This window comes from Amblyraja radiata, chromosome 32, assembly GCF_010909765.2.
Source record: "Amblyraja radiata isolate CabotCenter1 chromosome 32, sAmbRad1.1.pri, whole genome shotgun sequence".
Lineage (NCBI taxonomy): Eukaryota > Metazoa > Chordata > Chondrichthyes > Rajiformes > Rajidae > Amblyraja > Amblyraja radiata.
The window spans coordinates 9,488,816-9,508,742 of NC_045987.1; the positions used below are offsets into that span (position 1 = coordinate 9,488,816).

At 44.1% G+C, this 19,927-nt stretch overlaps 1 protein-coding gene across 9 annotated transcripts in view; it reads right to left on the bottom strand.

Moving 5' to 3' along the window:
• The window catches only part of sh3glb2 (SH3 domain containing GRB2 like, endophilin B2), a 65,397-nt gene that overhangs the window by 22,561 nt on the left and 22,909 nt on the right, over positions 1-19,927 (bottom strand). For 3 of the 9 annotated variants that reach the window (XM_033049133.1, XM_033049132.1, XM_033049129.1), the window contains exons 3-7: positions 18,954-19,082; positions 3,537-3,670; positions 2,736-2,828; positions 2,430-2,441; positions 249-311 (exon numbers count right to left, since the gene is read on the bottom strand). In XM_033049133.1, the coding sequence (XP_032905024.1) occupies positions 249-311; positions 2,430-2,441; positions 2,736-2,828; positions 3,537-3,670; positions 18,954-19,082 (431 nt within the window). The remainder of the gene's footprint in view (positions 1-248; positions 312-2,429; positions 2,442-2,735; positions 2,829-3,536; positions 3,671-18,953; positions 19,083-19,927) is intronic. The other 6 variants (XM_033049135.1, XM_033049134.1, XM_033049130.1 and 3 more) reach the window with 2 other exon arrangements.

Genomic DNA, 19,927 nt, shown 5'->3' on the forward strand with positions numbered 1-19,927 from the left:
GATTTTTTTCTTCAAGGTTTATATAAGCCAAAGTAAGGCTGTTTGACCAAGGCTGGTGAGGGTAAAAAAATCTCCAGGATTACATTCCAGAGTTAGCAACACAAATCAAGGTTGCAGTTTTAAAATTTGCTACATTGAGTAAAAAGGGTCACCAATCCTTATATCATACAATATGGGAGAGAAAGAGAGAGAGAGAGAGTTATAAAATAGCTGGGAGGTTGATTTTTGAGGCTCCAGCGATGTCTTACCGCAGATGCACTGGCCGACAGCACATAGTTACGAGGCCTGGTCTCCTGAAAATCTGGTGTCGCCTACAAGGCGGGAAGAGAATTTTACAGAAAAAAAACATGCAAAATATCTGAGGACGTGCTTAACGAGGAAGGTCACTTCAAACTTGAACGGTACGCTGGCTCCAAACCAGAAAACAGGATCAGGCCTGCAGATGTGCAGAGGAACTGGACTCAATTGATATTGTGTAGCACACACTACGAGTGCAACACTGTGCTTAGTTTAATCAAAGCATCGAGGAGTAGAGCAGTGTGGAGTGGTGGGCCTCCGAGGAATGAATCGGGTTTCTACAAAGGGATAATACTGTTGGATGGAAAATCTGTGCCCCCCCCAATGATAGCTGCAGGTCAGCGTTATAGTTTACAGCTATTACTCAAATCACATATTTAACTTCAACTAAACTGACCTGAAATTTGGTTCAAGATCCAGGGACTTGGGAGTATAGGTGAATATTGCAGTACTGTGTTCAGTTTTGGTCACCTTGCTATAGAAAGGATGTCAGCAAGCTGGAAAGGGTGCTGAAAAGATTTATGACCAGGACTTGAGGGCCTGAGCTATAGGGAGCGGTTTGGCAGGCAAGGACTTTACTCTTTGGTGCAGCAGGCCAAGGGGTGATGTTATAGAAGTGTGAAATCATGGGGGGAGTGGATAGAGTGAATGCACAGTCTTTTACTCAGAGTAGGGGAATCAAGAACCAGAGGACATAGTTTTAAGATGAGAGGGGAAAGATTTAATAGGAACACAAGGGGCAACCTTTTTAAGCAGAGACCAGTGGGCATATGGAACAAGCTGCCAGAAGTACCTACTGGACCATCACCATCACTTGAACATGTAGGGCAAATCCTAAACTTTCCAGAACGTTATATCATGGAGCATTATCGTTAATTGAGAGCTTTTTACCCCGGTTTGGCATCTCCACTGAAGGAAATGAAACAAAATTAAGAAGCAAAAGGGCATGAAAAAGGAATCCATTTTGAAACTGATTAATTCACATCTCCTAATACCCCCATCAGTATCGGAGCATAAAAATATTGGACAATGGAAAGACTCTTGAGGTTTAAGGTTCTATTACACCAGTCTGATTTATGGGGGATCATTGGGAAGGGTCCACGTCACGAGGCTGGAAACTGGAAGTATCCTGAGCTAATTCTGCTACCACCATCACCTATTGCGACAAGTGATGGCTCCCACTGATTGTCGACGGACGATGACAGCGATGTCAACATTTGTAACAAGATGGACTCGAAAGAAGAAGATTGGGAAGGGGATATGGGAAGGCAGGGTTCTTCCCTGTCATTATTAAGTATAGTAGGGGTGCATGTGCCAATGTAATTAGTGTCTTTCCACATATTATCACCCCGCCCCCCCCAAATATAGTCAAATTTATCTTTCAGGCATGCTGCTGGGTCTTGAGTTGGAATCCTTGATCCTGGTTAAGGGGCAGGTGTTGAGATTAAAGAGGAACTGTAGGACTGTAAAGCAAGAAAATTGATGACTGCAGCTAGTTAATAAATCTTTCTCGATTTCTACTTCATGCAGTTAGAGAAGAGAACTTTCTTTCAAATAAAAGCAGCCTCAGAGGTTCTTTGTGTTCTCCATCAGCTCTGGTATCAATGAGTAGGCAAGCAGATCAGCAACACTGATTACTGCCAATGTCAGGAGGGGTGGGGGAAGCTCCAATCAGACTCTGTATCTTTCTTGATCAGTAAGCATGCCAGTGGTTATGGGGAGAAGGCAGGAGAGTGGGGTTGAGAGGGAAAGATGGATCAGACATGATTGAATGGATGAGTAGACTTGATGTGCCGAATGGCCCAATTCTGCTCCCAGAACCTATGAAGAATGGAAGATCTAATGAGTTGCAGCTCTCAGCACATCTCCACTGATCGTGGCCACTAATGCCCACCTCCACACCCTCCTCAAGGCTACTGCAGAAACACACAGTGGTTCAACTCATTCATGAGGAGGGATGCAGCTTGGACATCCCCTGACTTGCTTTAGCTGCTCCTGTGAAAGTCTCATCAGACCAACTGTGGATCAGAGTAGCAGCCAGGCAACAAATCAATTCTTTTTTTTAAATCACTTCTGGATTGTTATGGAAAATTAGACCAGAGAAAGTAGCAGTTCAACCAACAAGTACTTACTTCTCCCTCACACTGTGCAGGACACAACAGAAAAAAAACATTAGTCAGTAAAGGGCGACTGGGAACAATGTAGTTGTGACATGGAATTAGAGATGTTATTCAAATGTTATTGACAAATGAAAGGGGAAAGAGAGACTCATGCAAATAGATTAACTCTCAGAGTATGAACAATCAGCACTGATGAAGAGATGCAGCCTCTAGTTAAGTGTCTCAGCTTAGGGCCACATCTGAAAACATGCACGAGCTGTCAGAACACTCAGGAGAGTTAATGAATCGTTGAGAAGGATTGAAAAGTAAGTGACCTACTGCTGCCTTGGCCTCGGCTGCCTTTGCCTTCTTTAATCGGGTCTTGCTGGCATCCAGGTCCAATCGTCTGTTCTCCAAGAGCCTTCTCTCCCTCTGCACGTTAAAAGCAAAGCAGAAAAACATTCCACCTTCTGCATCCAGGACTAGGGGTCACGATTTCAGAATAAGGGGTAGGCCATTTAGGACTGAGATGAGGAAAAACTCTTTCACCCTGAGAGTTGTGAATCTGTGGAATTCTCTGCACAGAAGGCAGTGGAGGCTAATTCACTGGATATTTTCAAGGGAGAGTTAGATTTAGCTCTTAGGGCTAACGGAATCAAGGGATAGGGGGGGAAAAGCAGGAACGGGGTACTGTTTTTGGATGATCTGCCATGATCATATTGAATGGCAGTGCTGGTTCGAAGGGCTGAATGGCCTACTCCTGCACCAAAGTCAGCTACAGCTTGATAGGTAAATAGAAATTGCTGCAGTAACTCAGCAGGTTAGGCAACATATGTGGAGGGAATGGACTGGCGACATTTTGGGAAGGGATCTTTCTTCAAACTGATTGATTGTAGTATGGGAGAGAACGCTGGGAGAGAACGCTGGGAGAGGAGTGGAGACGGGACAATGTCTGCCAAGAACAAATGTGCCAGGAGATTGAAGGCAGCTGCAAGCCTAACAGGGTTGGCATAGATGGGGATTTTAACAATCCCAATAAGACTGGGACTGCCATAATGCCACGGACTTGGACAAGGAAGTTAGCCTTTCACTGGCCCTAGCAGTGGGAATGGGATGTGGGGGCAATTGTGCAAAACTCACCAATATGGTCTTCCAGTCACCTTCCAGGAAGTTACGGAGTGGTGTCAGGAAGTTAATCATAGAAGATTGAATGAAATCACGGTCCGCAGCTCCCAGTCGTCGCTGTGCCTCCCCAACCTTGATCAGAGTGCTGCCTGAGGTAGTAATGCACAGTGTTACACACGTGGATATCTGTCCTCTCCACCTCAGCTGCACAAAGCACCAGCTGGATTATGCAAAGATCTCCCACACAGTCTTATACTTAGTGGATAAAGCGGAGGGAAGATAGATTGTGGAGAGGCGAGGTGGGGGGGGGGGGGGGGGGGGGGGGGGGGTGGGGTTAGATGGGGAGAGGAGGGGGAGGGAAGACGGTGGAGAGGAGGGGGGAGTTTAGATGGTGGAGGGGTGGGGGATGGGGGTGGGTGGTGGAGAGGTGGGGAGGGGGGAGGGTAGATGGTCGAGGGGCTGGGGGAGGGAGGGGGGGGGTGGAGGGGCAGGGGGAGTTTAAATGGTGGAGAGATAAAGAGAAACAGAGAAAGCAGGAGATTTCAATTCAAACAATGAATGTGCATTTTTAATCACTTCGGCAACCTGAATATTGCTCCAGGTTAAGGCAAGAAGCAGGTGACACAATGCCCAGCAGAGGGTTCGATTATGCTGGTGTAGTGAAGCTACTTCCGCCTGTGGGACAGGTAAAGACCAGGGATATAAATACAAAAAAGTCACAAATAAGTAAAATAAGGCAAAGAGGAAATGCCACTTTACTCAGCAAGTGGCAAAAAACAATGAACTCTGTGCTGTGAAGATGAGTTGAGGCAAATAACGCTGGTGCCTTTAAGGGCAGGGTGGATGACACACAGCTGAAGAAGAGGCTACACAGGAGGGCAAGTTTGGAGCATCAACATCACCCGTACCCACAGGGTCCACAATGCATTATTTTTGCCGTTCTGGATTTTCTTTCACTTTGCATCAAGAGGTTTCTCACTTGTCACTGTTCCCCAATGTCACACACTCACTTTGTTCCTCTTGCACGGAATGCTGGGGAATGTAAGAATTTTGCTCAATGCACAGTATCTATGGCCAGTGATACTCATGGAAAGGATACTCAGGGCAAGGGGTGAACAAACAGAAAACAAGTCTATCATTTTCATTACCCTGCCACCACGCCATTCCTGTTCCATCCTTCCCTGCATCATAAGGTTTGTAGCGACCATGTTATAACTGTTCACCCGCTAGCAGCGAATGCTCCCAGTCCACCATTAACACACATGCTTCCACCCTTTCGCCAAAAGTACCACGACTGATTCTAATCTATCCAGAAGTCACCATATTCACAAAAGGTCCACACAGGCACACATTCATCATCCCAAACATTTCAATCTCACTCACCTCACCCCGGTCACTCCCTGTTCTCTCCTCTCCCATCAGGCAAGAGGTACAGAAGTGTGAAAACATACACCTCCACATTCAGGGACAGATTCCTCCAGCTGTTATCAGGCAACTGAATCATCCCATCAACAACTTGAGAGCAGCACTGAGCTACTATCTACCTCGCTGGAGACCCTCGGACTATCTTTAATCGGACTTTACCTTGCACTAAATGTATCATGTATCTATACACTCTGGACAGCTTGATTGTAATCATGTGTAATCTTTCTACTGACTGGATATCACACAACAAACGCTTTTCACTGTACCTCGATACACGTGACCATGAAATAAACTAAACACTTTTTCATGCAGTTTGATCATATGAATAAATTAAAAGTATGCAGCATTTATATAAAACTAATATGGTAATGGCAAGCTTTTAAATCAGATGGTAAAAAATTAATCCATTATGCAAAATGGATGAATAAATGAAAAAAAAATTATTGATTAGCAAATAAAGCCAATTATCAAATGCAACACTTGGCCACAAGAGTCCAAGACAGTTGAAAAGCAACAATGTTATGTATCTGAGCTGAGGCCAGAGCCAAAGGGGCAGCAGCTGCATCCAATTAGCCAGGTTAGACACAAAACGCTGGAGTAACTCAGCGGGACAGGCAGCGTCTCTGGTGAGAAGGAACGGGTAACGTTTCGGGTCGAAACCCTTCTGCAGACCCAACATGCCACCCATTCTTTCTATCCAGAGATGGTGCTTGTCCCACTGAGTTACTCCAGCGTTTTGTGTCTAAGGTTAAAAAAAAATTGTCATGCACATCATTAAATGTTGCCCCATTGAGCTATACCCTCTAGTCCTTGACATTACCACCCTAGCAAAAGATGCTCTGACTGCCAATCCTATTTGTGCCTCTTATAATTTTGTGGACATCTATCAGGTCTCCCTCAGCCTCCAACGCTCCAGAAAAAACAATCCTAGTTTGTTCGCTCTCCCCTTTTAGCTAATACCTTCTAATCCAGGCAGCATTACGGTAAACCTCTTCTAAAACCTCCCCAAGGCCTCCACATCCTTCCTGTAATGGGGCAACCAGAATTGTACACACAACTCCAAATGCTGCCTAATCAAAGTCCTATACATCTGCAATGAAAGGAAAGCTGCTTTCTGATAGACTCTCCCGGAGTCCAGGAGTTCAAGGAGGTTTTGAGGACAAGACCAGCAGCTAATTTGCACGTATAAAGATTTCAGAAATAGTATTATATATAGTGTTATATAGTCTAGAACTACTGGAGGCGACCCACCCTATCTTGTTGGAACTTTTGATTCTGTTTTGTAATTGTCTTTTTGCACAAACTGCAAGCATTGCCACTTTTCATTTCACTGCACATCTCGTATGCGTATGTATGTGACAAATAAACTTGACGACACTAAAACGATCAAAACGTCCCACTTTCAAGTATTGCCTGTTGCGTTTCCTCGGGCAGAGTTTGAGCAAACCAGTCCTGTGCCCTTTCTACCTCATCTTCTGATTCAAAGCCCAGCTTCATAATTCGTCACAGCCACAGCCCATCTAGGCTTGGGAGGAGAGGGGTTGACTTTATTGAGCACAGCTGAAGATGGTTCGGACTTGTACCCAGCGGGCTGAATGCTTGGCTTTCTATTTGGACCCTGCAATGCAACATCAAATCCAAAAGGCACAGAGCAGCCCTGTGAGAGTTGCTCGACCAGACTTTGTGCAGGTCACAGGCAGGAATTTAACGTTTTGGGATTAGTCAGGAGATAAGTGGCCATAAAATTGATATTCCTAAAATTGATCATCTATAAAATGTACAGTGCTGTCCACTATGGTGGGACTCAGGGCATTATTGATTGTTGAATGAAGTTCACAGTTGCATTTATCAAACATATTCAAGGACACTAACCAGATGGCAGGAGGCTTATGCAGAGCACCGCCTGAAATGGCTTCTTTGTGCTGTAGAAGTCTCTAATTCCAGCAAATGAGAAACCATTTAAGCCATGAAAGCACACAACCTCTGAAATATATCCTGTTTAGCCAGTTGCTATACTTCACCATCATTAATCGAACACTGCCTTGCATAAATACATCAAAGGTTAGCAAACTATTATCATTAATGCCATCCCCTTGCTGGATCTGCTTAGATTCTTCAAATCCCCTGGTGTCTGAGCTAAGCATTCAACTCAACAAACCTTTCATCAATGTGGGCTTTTCCTTTCCTCACTGCAATACAGGCTACGCTTACTACTCTGTTACCAGTGCCCCCAAACCTCACTCCATCTTTTGTAGCCATGAAACTTTCCCAGCAGACCACTACTTCTCAGAACTCCCCCCGGCTCAATCCTCTGCTCACCACATCCTACTGTTCGCCCAGTTCCTGCATTTCCTTGTACATCAGTCACTGGAAGTAATCATGCAGGTGCAGCAGGCAGTGAAGAAAGCAAATGGCATGTTGGCCTTTATAGCGAGACTGAGATGAAGGAAGCTTCCAGTCATTGCCATTTTAACACATCAAACTTAGTCATAGTCAAAAGAAGGGTCCCGCCCCGAAACGTCACTATTCATTTTTTCCAGACAATGCTGCCTGACCCACTGAGTTACTCCAGCGTTGTGTGTCTATCATAGTCATATTTGTTCTAAGCTTCTGTCCTCACAAGCTTTTAGAATATTGATGAGAACTATTTTGTCTCAACAAAGCTGTTTGATGTGTCCTGTCAGTTAGATGTGTTCCCACTGTAATTGCATGGAACAATTTGCCTGCACTTAAAATAATGAAGTAAACTATGAATACAATTTCAATTGTTATAATTGCAATCGCCTACTGTTATCTTTGTGTTTAAAGAGTATAAGATCTCAATGTTCTTTGATTTCAGGGAGATTCTACTGAGATATTCTCCCAGACCAGGTTCAGGAATAGCTACTTCCCCACAGCCATCAGGATATTAAACCTGGCTCGGACAAAACTCTGATCATTAATAACCCATTATCTGTTATTTGCACTTTATCAGTCTATTTATTCATGTGTGTATATATTTATACAATGGTATATGGACACACTGATCTGTTTTGTAGTAAATGCCTACCATGTTCTGTGTGCTGAAGCAAAGCAAGAATTTCATTGTCCTATCAGGGACACATGACAATAAACTCACTTGAACTTGAACTTCTTGCACTGAATAAAACCGTTTACATCTACAGTTTCTCTGGCAAACTCAGCAACAAGCATCAAGAGCTCACTTGGCCAGTGTGACTCCCAGTCACATCCTTCCTGTTCTGTCAAAATCCCCCCCCCCGCCACAAAGAGACTGTCGAGGACCTTCTGATTTACAGGCTGTTTCCAGGGGCACATTCGTAGACGGGCATCGAGTGCTGCCGGAAGATCATCATCTTGGTGAAAGACGCTCTTTGGCCTGCTTGAAACTTGTCGGCCTCCCAGTGCAGTGAGCTGTCCGTCAGGGAATGTTGCCGACTGGCCCATTCCAGACTGCAGGGGAGCGTGCTGAGGGACTCACTGAAACTTGGTGCAACCAACACCAAAACTCTGTGGCGATGATCACTGCCTAGGATCCTGCTGCTGCTGCTGAACATTAAGGGGCAGAATCTGGCGGGGTCACCCCTCAAGTGTAAATTTGAATTCCCTCAAACAGAATGGATATCACCCTTGGGGCTCACATGACAGCAAGAACGTTTTATTTTGTTTAAAGATAGGTATAAACACTACCGACTATGACACCAATGAATGTATAGACACTGAGAATGTCCGAAACGTTTTTGCAGTGTTTTTATTTTGTGTGTAATGTTCTGAATAAAGTTTATTTTGGAGAAAAAAAAACCTCCTGCCCAAATTAATACCGACTACTCTCAGTATTTCCTTCGACTGTCCTGATTACTGACGTGTCCTTGCCACATTTTGCTGGTTTAAACACGCTGTAAATGCATTGCTTCCTTTCCCTCTGCTTTTGCTTGTTGAATTTCCATCAGAAAGCAAAAGATTAATATCTGGGATTACTGAACCATTTCAAGTTAATTTTTACAAATCCGGATAGGCGCACTGCTCAGCCTGAGAGTGTGGAGGTTTGCTCTGTAACAGTCTCAAGGGATGACCTTCATGATAAACCAGCAGTTGAGTAAAATGCTGGCGATTAATCCTCCCAAAGGCAGCCAAACTTTCAATCCATCAATAAAACGAATACACAAGGGCATTTGGAAAAGTACACAGGAATAATGTTCTTTTACATTGACAAGAAGTTAAGTAACCAGGTGACAGATTTATGATAATTGATTAAAAAAAAAACAAAGGCAGATAGAGAATTAGTTTGATGGTTTGAGCTGTGATTGGATATGGATTGCCGAAAGGAAGACAATTGGATACTTGGAAGGAGAGATTAATGAGCCTGACTCGGGTGTGATGGACTGCGTAGCCTGTTTCTGCCTGTTTTGACGCTATGATTTTCACACACACACTTGCACACACCACTGTGGAATCGTGAACTAAAACAAACTGCTGGAAAGGTTGAGGAGTTGGGTAGCATCGGTGGAGAGAGAAATATCATCAATGTTTCAGGCCGATTACCTTTCAGCGGAACACATTTAAACAAAAATATTTGTAATTGTTTAAAACCAAATTTGGACAGGCAAACAAAATGAGTTGCTTTCAAGAAAACCGCTGTCATTTGGAAAGTTTCTATCAGCTGCACCAAATTGTTTGATTTGGGAAGATCAATATTAACTTGCACACACAACACAAATGAGCCTACTATTTTCTCTAAAGTTGAGCTGTAACCAGGATTTATTGCTTTTTGTTATATCCCCCTGTTATATCCAAATGCTTTTTGTTATATCCACTTTTTGTTATATCAAAATGAATTAGTCCCCCCCCACTATGCCAAAATACCAGATTTGATGAAAACTGTGTGAAAGCTCAGATTTGAATCTTAAAGTCCCTGGTTTTCTAATCACCAGCCACAGGGTCAGTGCTTGTGTACGATGATCGCTGTAGTTATTTTTACATAAAGCTGTTGAGGAGAATTTTGACTGTGCAAGTCATGTCTCAGGCTGCAGCCTAAAACCTCCATGCCTATTCATTATTTACAGGTTAATGTGCTTGAGTTGCCTTGAGCTGTGTACAGGAGGCTGGAGATAAATGGACACACACAGCAGTACTCCTGCATGCACACACAGCAGGACACCTCAATATTTTAGTGACTCTGCAGGTTCCTTTGGTTTTGCTGTAAGGTCGTTCACTCAGCTGAACATTAACAGGATATTCTTAATATATCGCAAATAAGTAGAGTCTGGTAGAAAATGTAGGAGCAGAATTAGGCCATTCGGCCCATCGAGTCACCTGATACACCATGCCTTCCGTGCATATGGCCTGATCTCGATGAGGCATCCATGCCATCGTTACCAAGTGTGGAGCCAATTCCTTGCTTGAACCTTGGAATCATCTCTGAGCAAACTTGCCACCCATTCTCAGCTGATGCCCGATGCGACACTTTGTTTAATTTAGTTTATTGTCACGTGTACTGAGGTACAGTGAAAAGCCTTTGTTGCGTGCTATTCAGTCAGCGGAAAGATAATGCATGATTACAATTGAGCCATTTACAGTGTATAGATACATGATGAGGGAATAACGTTTAGTGCAAGTAAAAGTCAGCAAAGTCTGATCAAAGATAGTCTGAGAGTCACCAATAGATAGTTCAGGACTGCTCTCTGGTTGTAGGATGATTCAGTTGTCTGGTAGCAGCTGAGAAGAAACTGTTCCTGAATGTGTACGTTTTCACACTTCTGTACCTTTAACCGGATGGGAGAGGGGAGAAGAGGGAGTGGCCCCCGGTGCGACCCGTCCTTGATTATGCTGCTGGCCTTGCCAAGGCAGCGCGGGGTATAAATGGAGTTAATGGAAGGGAGGTTGGTTTGTGTGACGGTCTGGGCTGCGACCACAATTCGCTGTGTCTTTGGTTGCGGTTCACGGTATCAGACACGGTACGAGTTCCCACCTACTGCCAGCAGCAGCAACACCGCTGCCTCCTCCAAACTCATGGCCAGGCTCCTCTGTTCCATGACCACCCCTCACCCAGGGCCTCCACGTGCTCCATTTACAGGGGCAAGTCTGCTGATTTCAGCTTGTATCGAGCATGTTCATCACTTGCCATTGTCACCACACCTGCTAATATTCAGAGGGCTCCGTTGTTCTCTGACTTCTCCAGAATGTATCTATTCACAAGCAGCAACAGCCCAGGCTTGATGCCAATGCAGTGCCTGTGTGATTATATGGTGTTGCTGCACACACTGGCACTCAGACTGTGGAGCTAACGATGGAACTTTCTTTACAGAAGGCAACCATTTTCGAGGTAAACAAGCCACAACATTTAGATTTCATGCAATCCTCAAAAGGTACATTAATTAATCTTCATATTATATTATAAATACATATTACAGATATTATACAGGCTCGAGTTACCTACCAGGTGGGCCTGTGAGAAGGGGAAGACTTAAAACCATTCGAGTTTGTCCATTAAATGGCCGATCCAATTTATAGCAAAGATCTTTCTATCCTTTCGGCCAATTCCAGAATCAGATCATTTTTATATCAATTACAAACACTCACGCGAAACAGGCTCACAAATACACAATGAATACAACACCATTGAATACAACACCATTGATTTAGGACATCAATATAAAGGGGCTGCTGCCATGTTTTCGACTAGAAATCCCTGATAGTAATCCTTTCCTTTCTTTTCTACATAGAATCCAACATAACTATCACCAAACTAAACACAAGATTACCCTCAGAAATAATTTCCTGCTTGCTTGGATATTCACCTGTCATCCTGGCTTGAGCTACATCTAGTAGCGAGGTGGGCAGATTTATTCCAGCAACGACACACTTATACGGTCTACTATCAGATTATAGACCACTCAGTCAGTCACATCTGAACAAAGGTTTGGTTTTTTCACCACGGAATCCATACCAAGGAAGTCTTTTTTTCTGAATCCTAATATTTATCCACTTCCCTTTAACGGAGGAACATGAATACGCAGAGAAATGATAGACATGGACCATGTGCAGGCAGAAAAGATCAGTTTCAGGTTAGCATTAGGTTCAGCAAGTTGTGGGCCGAAGGGCCTGTTCCTGTGCTGAACTGTTCTACGTATCATTTTGTAAACCTCTGGTACTTTCCTTTCTCTGCTCCAAAGAATAATCTCCATATATTTTCATCCTTTCTCATAACTAAAGTTTGCAATTCCTGATATCTGTTTTATCACCTTCCTGCTCCCGTTTCCATGCGCCAACATTACTCCCTCGCCCTCGCCCCACAAAATGGAAGAGCCTTGGATCACAATCGCCCAATTGTGATCCACCTCCAGAAATTCACCAGTGCGTTCCTGTTCATTTACTAAAGGAAAGCACAGCAGACACAGCACATCCCGACCCAAAATGTTAACGACTCCTCTTTCTACAGGCGCTGTCTGACCTGCTGAACCTTTCCACCATTGTCTTTTGTCAATACTTCTACCTCAACCCTTAGAATAGTAACTATCATGTTTTGACACGGAACAATGATATGATCATTTATGATTTGATATTATCACAAATCCCTAAATTAAAAATATTACACTTCAAAAGTATGTCGTCAAGTGTAATGGTTTTTGAAACACTCCATGGATTACTATCAAACTCAAGCATCTATATCGGTGGCTCCCAACTTCCAGCTGCTCCCCAAAATTGAGCTGTGAAGGACTGGAATGGGTCGTGAGGGCCCAAAATATCTATTTCTTGTTTAATTATGTTTTCAATTATTTAATTTTATTTTATTTCATGTTTTAATTTTGTGACTAATAAGCTATAAAGCCAAAATAAAATGTTTTGAAAACTCAAATCATTTTGACAGTATAATCATTTCATTTATCACTCTATCTTAAAATAGCCTACATTTTTGGGCACAGATAAAAAAAGATTGAAAGCCACTGATCATTATAAAACCCAGAATGCCACTTGCCTCATTTATTAAACAACATGACCTTCAATCTCACCGCGGTGATACTCTGTGGATTGGTAACGCTGTCTCTCTGCCTCTGTTGGAAATCCTATCAACATACAAGGATACATTTCCTTTCACTGCTCCACCACTCTCTACAGCTTTTAATGCTTCAAATACACTACAGGAAATGTATTCCAACACTACAAAGCAATTTATTTCCTGCTTTATGCCACAATCTATTACATCTATTATATTTGTAACTGTACATTTCAATTATATTCACTCTGCTCAAGTTGAAATCATTTATAAGTTTACTGTCACTGACTTTTTTATTTTTTATTTACCACCTTATGAAATGTCCGAGTAAATGCCATCAGGAAATTCCACCAGAGCCATGTATTATTTTCTCAAAATAATACGTTGTCAATCAATTAACCTTTCTTTATAAACTCCTTGCACCTCTGTTTTTGTAAGCCATAAAATTAAAGTGATCAGCAATATTAATACAGCCAAATAAAGACATCATGGCTGCCTATGCTTCATTGGAAGGTTTACATACTTAGGTCTACTCCTTGGAGAAAGAAGACTGCGGATGCTGGAATCTTGAGCTAAAACAAAGTGCTGGAGGAACGCAGTGGGTCAGGCAGCATCTATGGGGTGAATGGACAGGTGACAGGTTGAGACCCTTCTTCAGAATAACAGCTATAAAGATAAATTGATATTTCTTGACCACTGGATTGGAGTAGTGGTGAGGGGAAGCGCTTTGTTTTACAATAAGTATTTTCCATTCATCTTTTCCATTGAAAGTTGCAACAATGTCATTAAAGTTGACTGAAGAGGCCATGGATGACCTTTTATAATTCATGAAGAACGCAACTGAAAGTGATCAAAATGCAGAAAATCAGTGGTCTTTCCGTGACCTTTGAGCTTATGGTGAGGAAAAAGGCTGAAACAAAATGATACAGAATGTATCATTTGAGAGAAATATAGAATTGCAAGTCAAAGCTGCACATATCCAGAGGAAACATTTTGTTCAATTGCCTCAGATTTTTTTTTTTTGCTGTAGTTTGAACAGGATAATTAAGAATCCAATCGACCTGCCGTGGACTCAGTCACCAAACATATGATGAGCGTTTGACGGACTGGGCCTGTACTCGTTGGAGTTTAGAAGAATGAGGGAGGACCTCATTGAAACGTACAGAATAGTGAAAAGCTTGGATAGAGTAGATGTGGAGAGGGTGGTTGCATTAGTGGGAGAGTCTAGGACTGGAGGTCACAGCCTCAGAATTAAAGGACGTTCCTTTTGGAAGGATATGAGGAGAATTTTCTTTCGTCAGAGGGTGGCGAATCTGTGGAATTCTTGGCCACAGAAGGCTGTGGAGGCCAAGTCAGTGGATATTTTTAAGGCAGAGATAGATAGATTCTTGATTAGTACAGGTGACCGGGGTTATGGGGAGAAGGCAGGAGAATGGGGTAAGGAGGAAGAGATCGATCAGCCATGATTGAATGGTGGAGTAGACTTGATGGGCTGAATGGCCCAATTCTGCTCTTATGACTGAATGTTTCCCTGATAATCTTCCAGTTTGACATATGTCACTGGAGGGGCCCTGAACTAAAAAAATCTGCCATCCCATCCCCCTCACCACCGGCATCAAGCCATGTAATCATCTATCCCTTAACAATCCTGGCCCAGTGGCTCTTGGTCAAACCGAGTTCCCACAACCCCAGGTTCTGTGCCCTGGTTTCTCAGGTCTATCCCAGCCAGCCTGCCTCTTGGAATCCATTTCTTTGGTGTACAGTTTTACCACTTCCCCTTCACCACTTTACCCCTGCCTTCCCCAGCTCTCAGTGCCAACCAATGCCCACGCTCACGCCAACCCCTTTCCCGCAGCAGCTGCAGTCAGGAACAAATGACAACTCCCCACTGAGCTGCCAGCAGTGATGACAGTTTAGTTTGCAGGAGGCAGCTCTGTGGTTTTATATAATCAGCTCTTATATCCACCCTATCCAGCAAGTCACCACCTTTCAATATGAACAGCTTTTCAACCATGGCACTGGGGGAAGTGCTCATTGATACTCAGTCCCACTGCCGCAGATGTGACGGACGTAACTCCATGAGCTCTTGCCTCTTTGATCAGAAAGTGCAGGATCAAGCCTTTCTCCAGAATGCGAGCACATAAGCCAGATTGACAGGCCCAGAGAAAGCAACATCAGAACTGCTGCCCATTGAGCGAGGCATTACATCAAACACTCGTTTATTCTCAAAAGGTTACATCTTTGTAGAGAAGGAAATAGCCGTGTCAACTTTACTGGTGATGGAGGGGGTTAATGGCCTCTGAATTTCCTCAATAATCCCCCTCTATATTGTTGCCTTTCTTCATCTTGGGCTGATTGAAACGCACCCTCCAGGCAAATAACCTGCTGCTCCTTTCAGTCAATGGCCGTTTAAATGATGATACCACAGGGCAAGTAGATCCTGCTGTACTGTACAGCACTGTGGGGTCAGAGAGGAATATGTGGAGATGATCTGATACATTAATACCCCGCGTTCCTCGAAACCCTTTATCACAGCAACTGGCCATTTCCCTGCAAACCCCTGTGGCTATTCCCTGCAAAACAGATATTCCCTTTTGGATAGTGTTGTGGGGGATATGCGTCAGGGTCATGATACCAGGACTGGATTTGAGGCACGGCAGGGTAGGGGGAGGTCAGGCGGACGATAGAGATAGGGAGAGATTGGATAAACTTGGATTATTTCCTCTTGCAACGTCAGGGGATTGAGGGAAGACTGGATCGATGTATATAGAATTATGAGAGGCATAGATAGGGTCGGAGTCAGAACCGTTTTCCCCATGGTGGAAATGTCCAACACTTGTGGGCACAGCTAGAAGGTGAGGGATGGAAAGTTTAATGGGGATTTTTTTTTTTTTTTTTTAATATACAGAGAGTGGCGAGTGCCTGGAATGCACTGCCAAGGGATGGTGGTGGTGGAGGCAAATCCAATAATGGCATTTAAGAAATTTTTAGACAGGCACATGAAAGTGTGAGGAATATAGCAATATGGATCATGCTCACGTGGATGAGATCAGTTAACTAGGCATAGTGTTCGGCACAAACATAGTGGGCCACAGGTCCGATACCGTGCTGTACTGTCCTATGCTCTATGGGTGACAAAAACTGGAGGAACTCGGCAGGTGAGGCAGCATCTATGGAGAGAAGGAATAGGTGACGTTTCGGGTCGAGTTCCTCCAGCATTTTTGTCTACCGTCGATTTTTCCAGCATCTGCAGTTCCTTCTTAAACGTTCTATTACAGGAACTCCTCCATTACTTGAGAGTTAGCAGATGTTGCCGAGCACATTTCCTCAGCACATTGCGACAGAATCGCAATTCAATGAGTTTAAATGAGTCAAAGGATTATAATATTCTAATGACATTACTCAAATTGAATAATGGGAATGTAAACTAATTAGTTAGAAGGAAAATACAAATGTAAACAATGGAGAGGTGCCAGAAATTGAGCAGTGACTTGGCGTAGCAATAATGAACCATTGCTGGCCAACATAATCAATCCTTCCTCCACCAGTGCCGGTCTACATTATATGCACTGTAGCAGCAAGTGAATTCTGTGGGATTCCTCCAAACCATTTTCTGAAACATAAAAAGTCTCTCTCCATGCATATTTCTGAAAACTGGTGACCATTACAAATGACCATTACAATCACAGCACTGCAGCAAGGGCTTGTAGTTTTAACAGAGAGTTAAGGGCCTGTCCCACTTACGCGACCTTGGCTCGCAAATTACGCGACCTTGTCGTCGCTTGAGGCGTACGGGTACCGTATGGCCGCGCGGGGCCGGTCCCACTTAGAAGCGCGGAGTTGTGCGGGGCTGGTCCCGACATCGCGCAGAGCTCCAAAATTCTTACAGTGGCCGAAATCTAGACACGCGGGCGCATTGTGGATGTACGCAGCGTCTTGACGTCGTACACAGCATCTTGACGCCGTACGCAGCGTCTTAATGGCGTACGCCTAGCGCGTGGCTTTGCGTGATGACGTCACTGCCTGGCGTGGCGTTGCATGATGACGTCACCACCCGACGCCGTGCGACGCCCAAATTCAGTTGGCCCGCCTCCTGCCCAGCTGATTGGTAAGCATGACGTAAATGCGTCACACGCGAACTTAGCGCGAACTCCGCTTCCAGTTGGTCGCGCCAAACGTACGCAATCGCATGCAAGTGGGACAGGCCCTTTAGACAAGGCACCAGTGGGAAGTCAACCATTCAACCCCCTCATCTATTCCAGCACTCAATTAGCTCATGGCTTGACCTGGTTCCATAACCTTGAATATCCTAACCTAACAAACATAAACGAGGACAGAAGGAACTGCACACTAGGGATAATTTACAGAAGCCAATTACCCTATAAAACCTGCACGTCGTTGGAGTGTGGGAGGAGAAAACCCAGAGAAAACCCATGCGGTCACGGGGAGAATGTACAAATTCTGTACAGAGAGTGCCCGTAGTCAGGATCGAACCTGGGTCTCTGGCTCTGTAAGGCAGCAACTCTACCGCTGCCCCACTGTGCCGCCTTGTTTATAAATGTTTTGTATTATTTTTGAACGTGACGTTAACTAGATGTTAGAAACTGTTGAAAGAGAAATGAATGCAGAAATTAGGTTCATTATGCCGTACATTACTTCATGAAAGAACTTCCACCGTGCACCACGCAACATTGATACATTTTGCCTGACAAATTTGTGTGGGATCTGATGGATGAACTCGCAACATGTGACATTGGAGTCTGTTACATCAAGGACTCGGCCTCCAGGAATGCTAGAGAATTTCATCCACATACGTGATTAGCTCAGCAGCAGCTGAAGGCCATGCCAATAGTGTCCAAAGCACAAAATGGTCCAGACTTGTGGATACTACAAAAGTATACACACTTAATCAAGCTGTGAGGAACAGCGCCCACCACAAGATCTGCACAGGGGTAGAAATATCAAATATATATTCTTAAAAGCGGGCCTCTTCCATGCCGATGCACAACAGAATGTGATGGGCTGCACCAGACCACCAACAGCACAACGCAGGCTTTCCCTGACCAGATTACCTTATGGAGCCAGGTTTGCACTCAAGATTGAATTGAATCCTGCTGGGAGTGAACCATTGCTGTGAAACCTGAACCATCTGTTAGCCGCCAAGAGTACAGGAGAACATCTTGTGATTTTGGAGCGTAAAATTGAAACAGGATGAATGTGCATCATTGCATCAAGAACTGATGTACTTTGATTCAAAGTTTGATGCCATTGGCCAGCAGCCATCACCAATGTGCCAAAGCCTTTACATCGAGCAAAGGTTAATCCTAGTGTTGGTGTAACATCCAGGTTCAGTGATGGTGTCCACACCACTCCCTCACTTGTCAGAAAGGATGGGTGAATGGGGTAACAAAGAGCATAAAAACTCTAAGCAAGTGGGGCTCTCCTAGATCTTTATGATAAAACTTGACCAGTGATCCATAATCAAGTGAAGACATGTCCAATCGAAACAATCAGCTCTTCGTGATATACATTCAACCATTTCCTAAAGAGAAGCATATGGACCCTATATTCAGTTAATAATATTCGACATGACTCACAGAATGATAAACATGAGGTGAACACACATTTCATCCAGAGCATTAGGGAGAGAGTGCCTCCCTGTGGGAGGCAGCCCCTTACTCTCAGGTCTTGGCCACAGCCACTCCTCAGAGAGAGTGCAAAATATCTGAAAGTTGGAGATATTCCTGATTTTCTGGTCTCAGTCCTTCCTCAGATAACAGCTTAAAGCCGGATAATTGTGTCATTCGCGGCATCTTGCTGTGAGCAAATTGGCTGCTGCCACATTACATCAGTGTCTGCACATCAAAAAATATTTCACTATTTCTACAGGGCTTCTGGACACCCTGAAACTGTGAAAAACAGGATAGAAATACAAATTATTTCTTTATACTGTCATAAACATCAAACGGTCCAAGACATTACTTGTCTGCAGTGGTTGTTATTCTTTAAGAGCTCACCATAAGAGGTCCCAGGACCAAATTCACTCGCCGCGTCGACCATGTACTGGCCCAACAGCTCCCCATTGGTGATCCGCGATGGAATCTTGCGATCGAGTTTCTCATAAAGAAATTCTTCAATTCGTGCACCTGCAGGGAGTAGAGAGTTGATTAGTGACGGCTTGTTAACTAGCCAAATGCTTTGAAAACTATATCCCACACCACACGTCCCCCTTCTCCCTGAATCAAATGACACTATTCATGGCATCCTCGCCCATGATGATATCTCTCCTCAACGTGGAGTTAGAAACCTCCTCTCCGCACTAGAGAACGACACAACACAGAAGGCCCAGTTCATTGATATAGCTACCCAGAAAGGCAGAGTCCCCCAGCACCTTTCCATGCCCTGCAAATTATTCCTATCAACTATCCATCCAATTCCCCTTTAAACGATGAAACAGCTTCCGCCACTCTGTCAGACAGGACGTTCTAGATCAAGGTACGGGACTGTTTAAAGCGTTTAAGCTTTCAAACTTTCACAAGAACACGGAAGCAGGTTTAGGCCACTCAGCCCCACAGAAGAGGAGTTGAGGTCTGCACAGATCAGCCAATATGACCATGGCTGATCTATGCCAGCTTCAACACCTCTTGAAGCCCGCCAGTTCCTCACGACCATCAATTCTTGATCTTCACATATTTATCTTTCTCCACCTTGAATACATCTCATGATTTGCCTTCCACCACCCACAGGGACCGAGAATTCCAGAGATTCAATATCCATAGGGACAAGATTTTCATAAAATACACAGCTTTAAATGACTGGTCCCTCATTTTGCAGCTAAGCCCCATTTGTCCCACCAGTAAGAGCACCTCAGCATCTACTTTGTCAAACCCCCCCTTATGATCTTATGTGTTTGAATAAGATCATCCCTCATTCTTCCCGACTCCAGGGAATACAGACTCAAACTGTTGAGCCTCTCTTGGTAGAACAACCA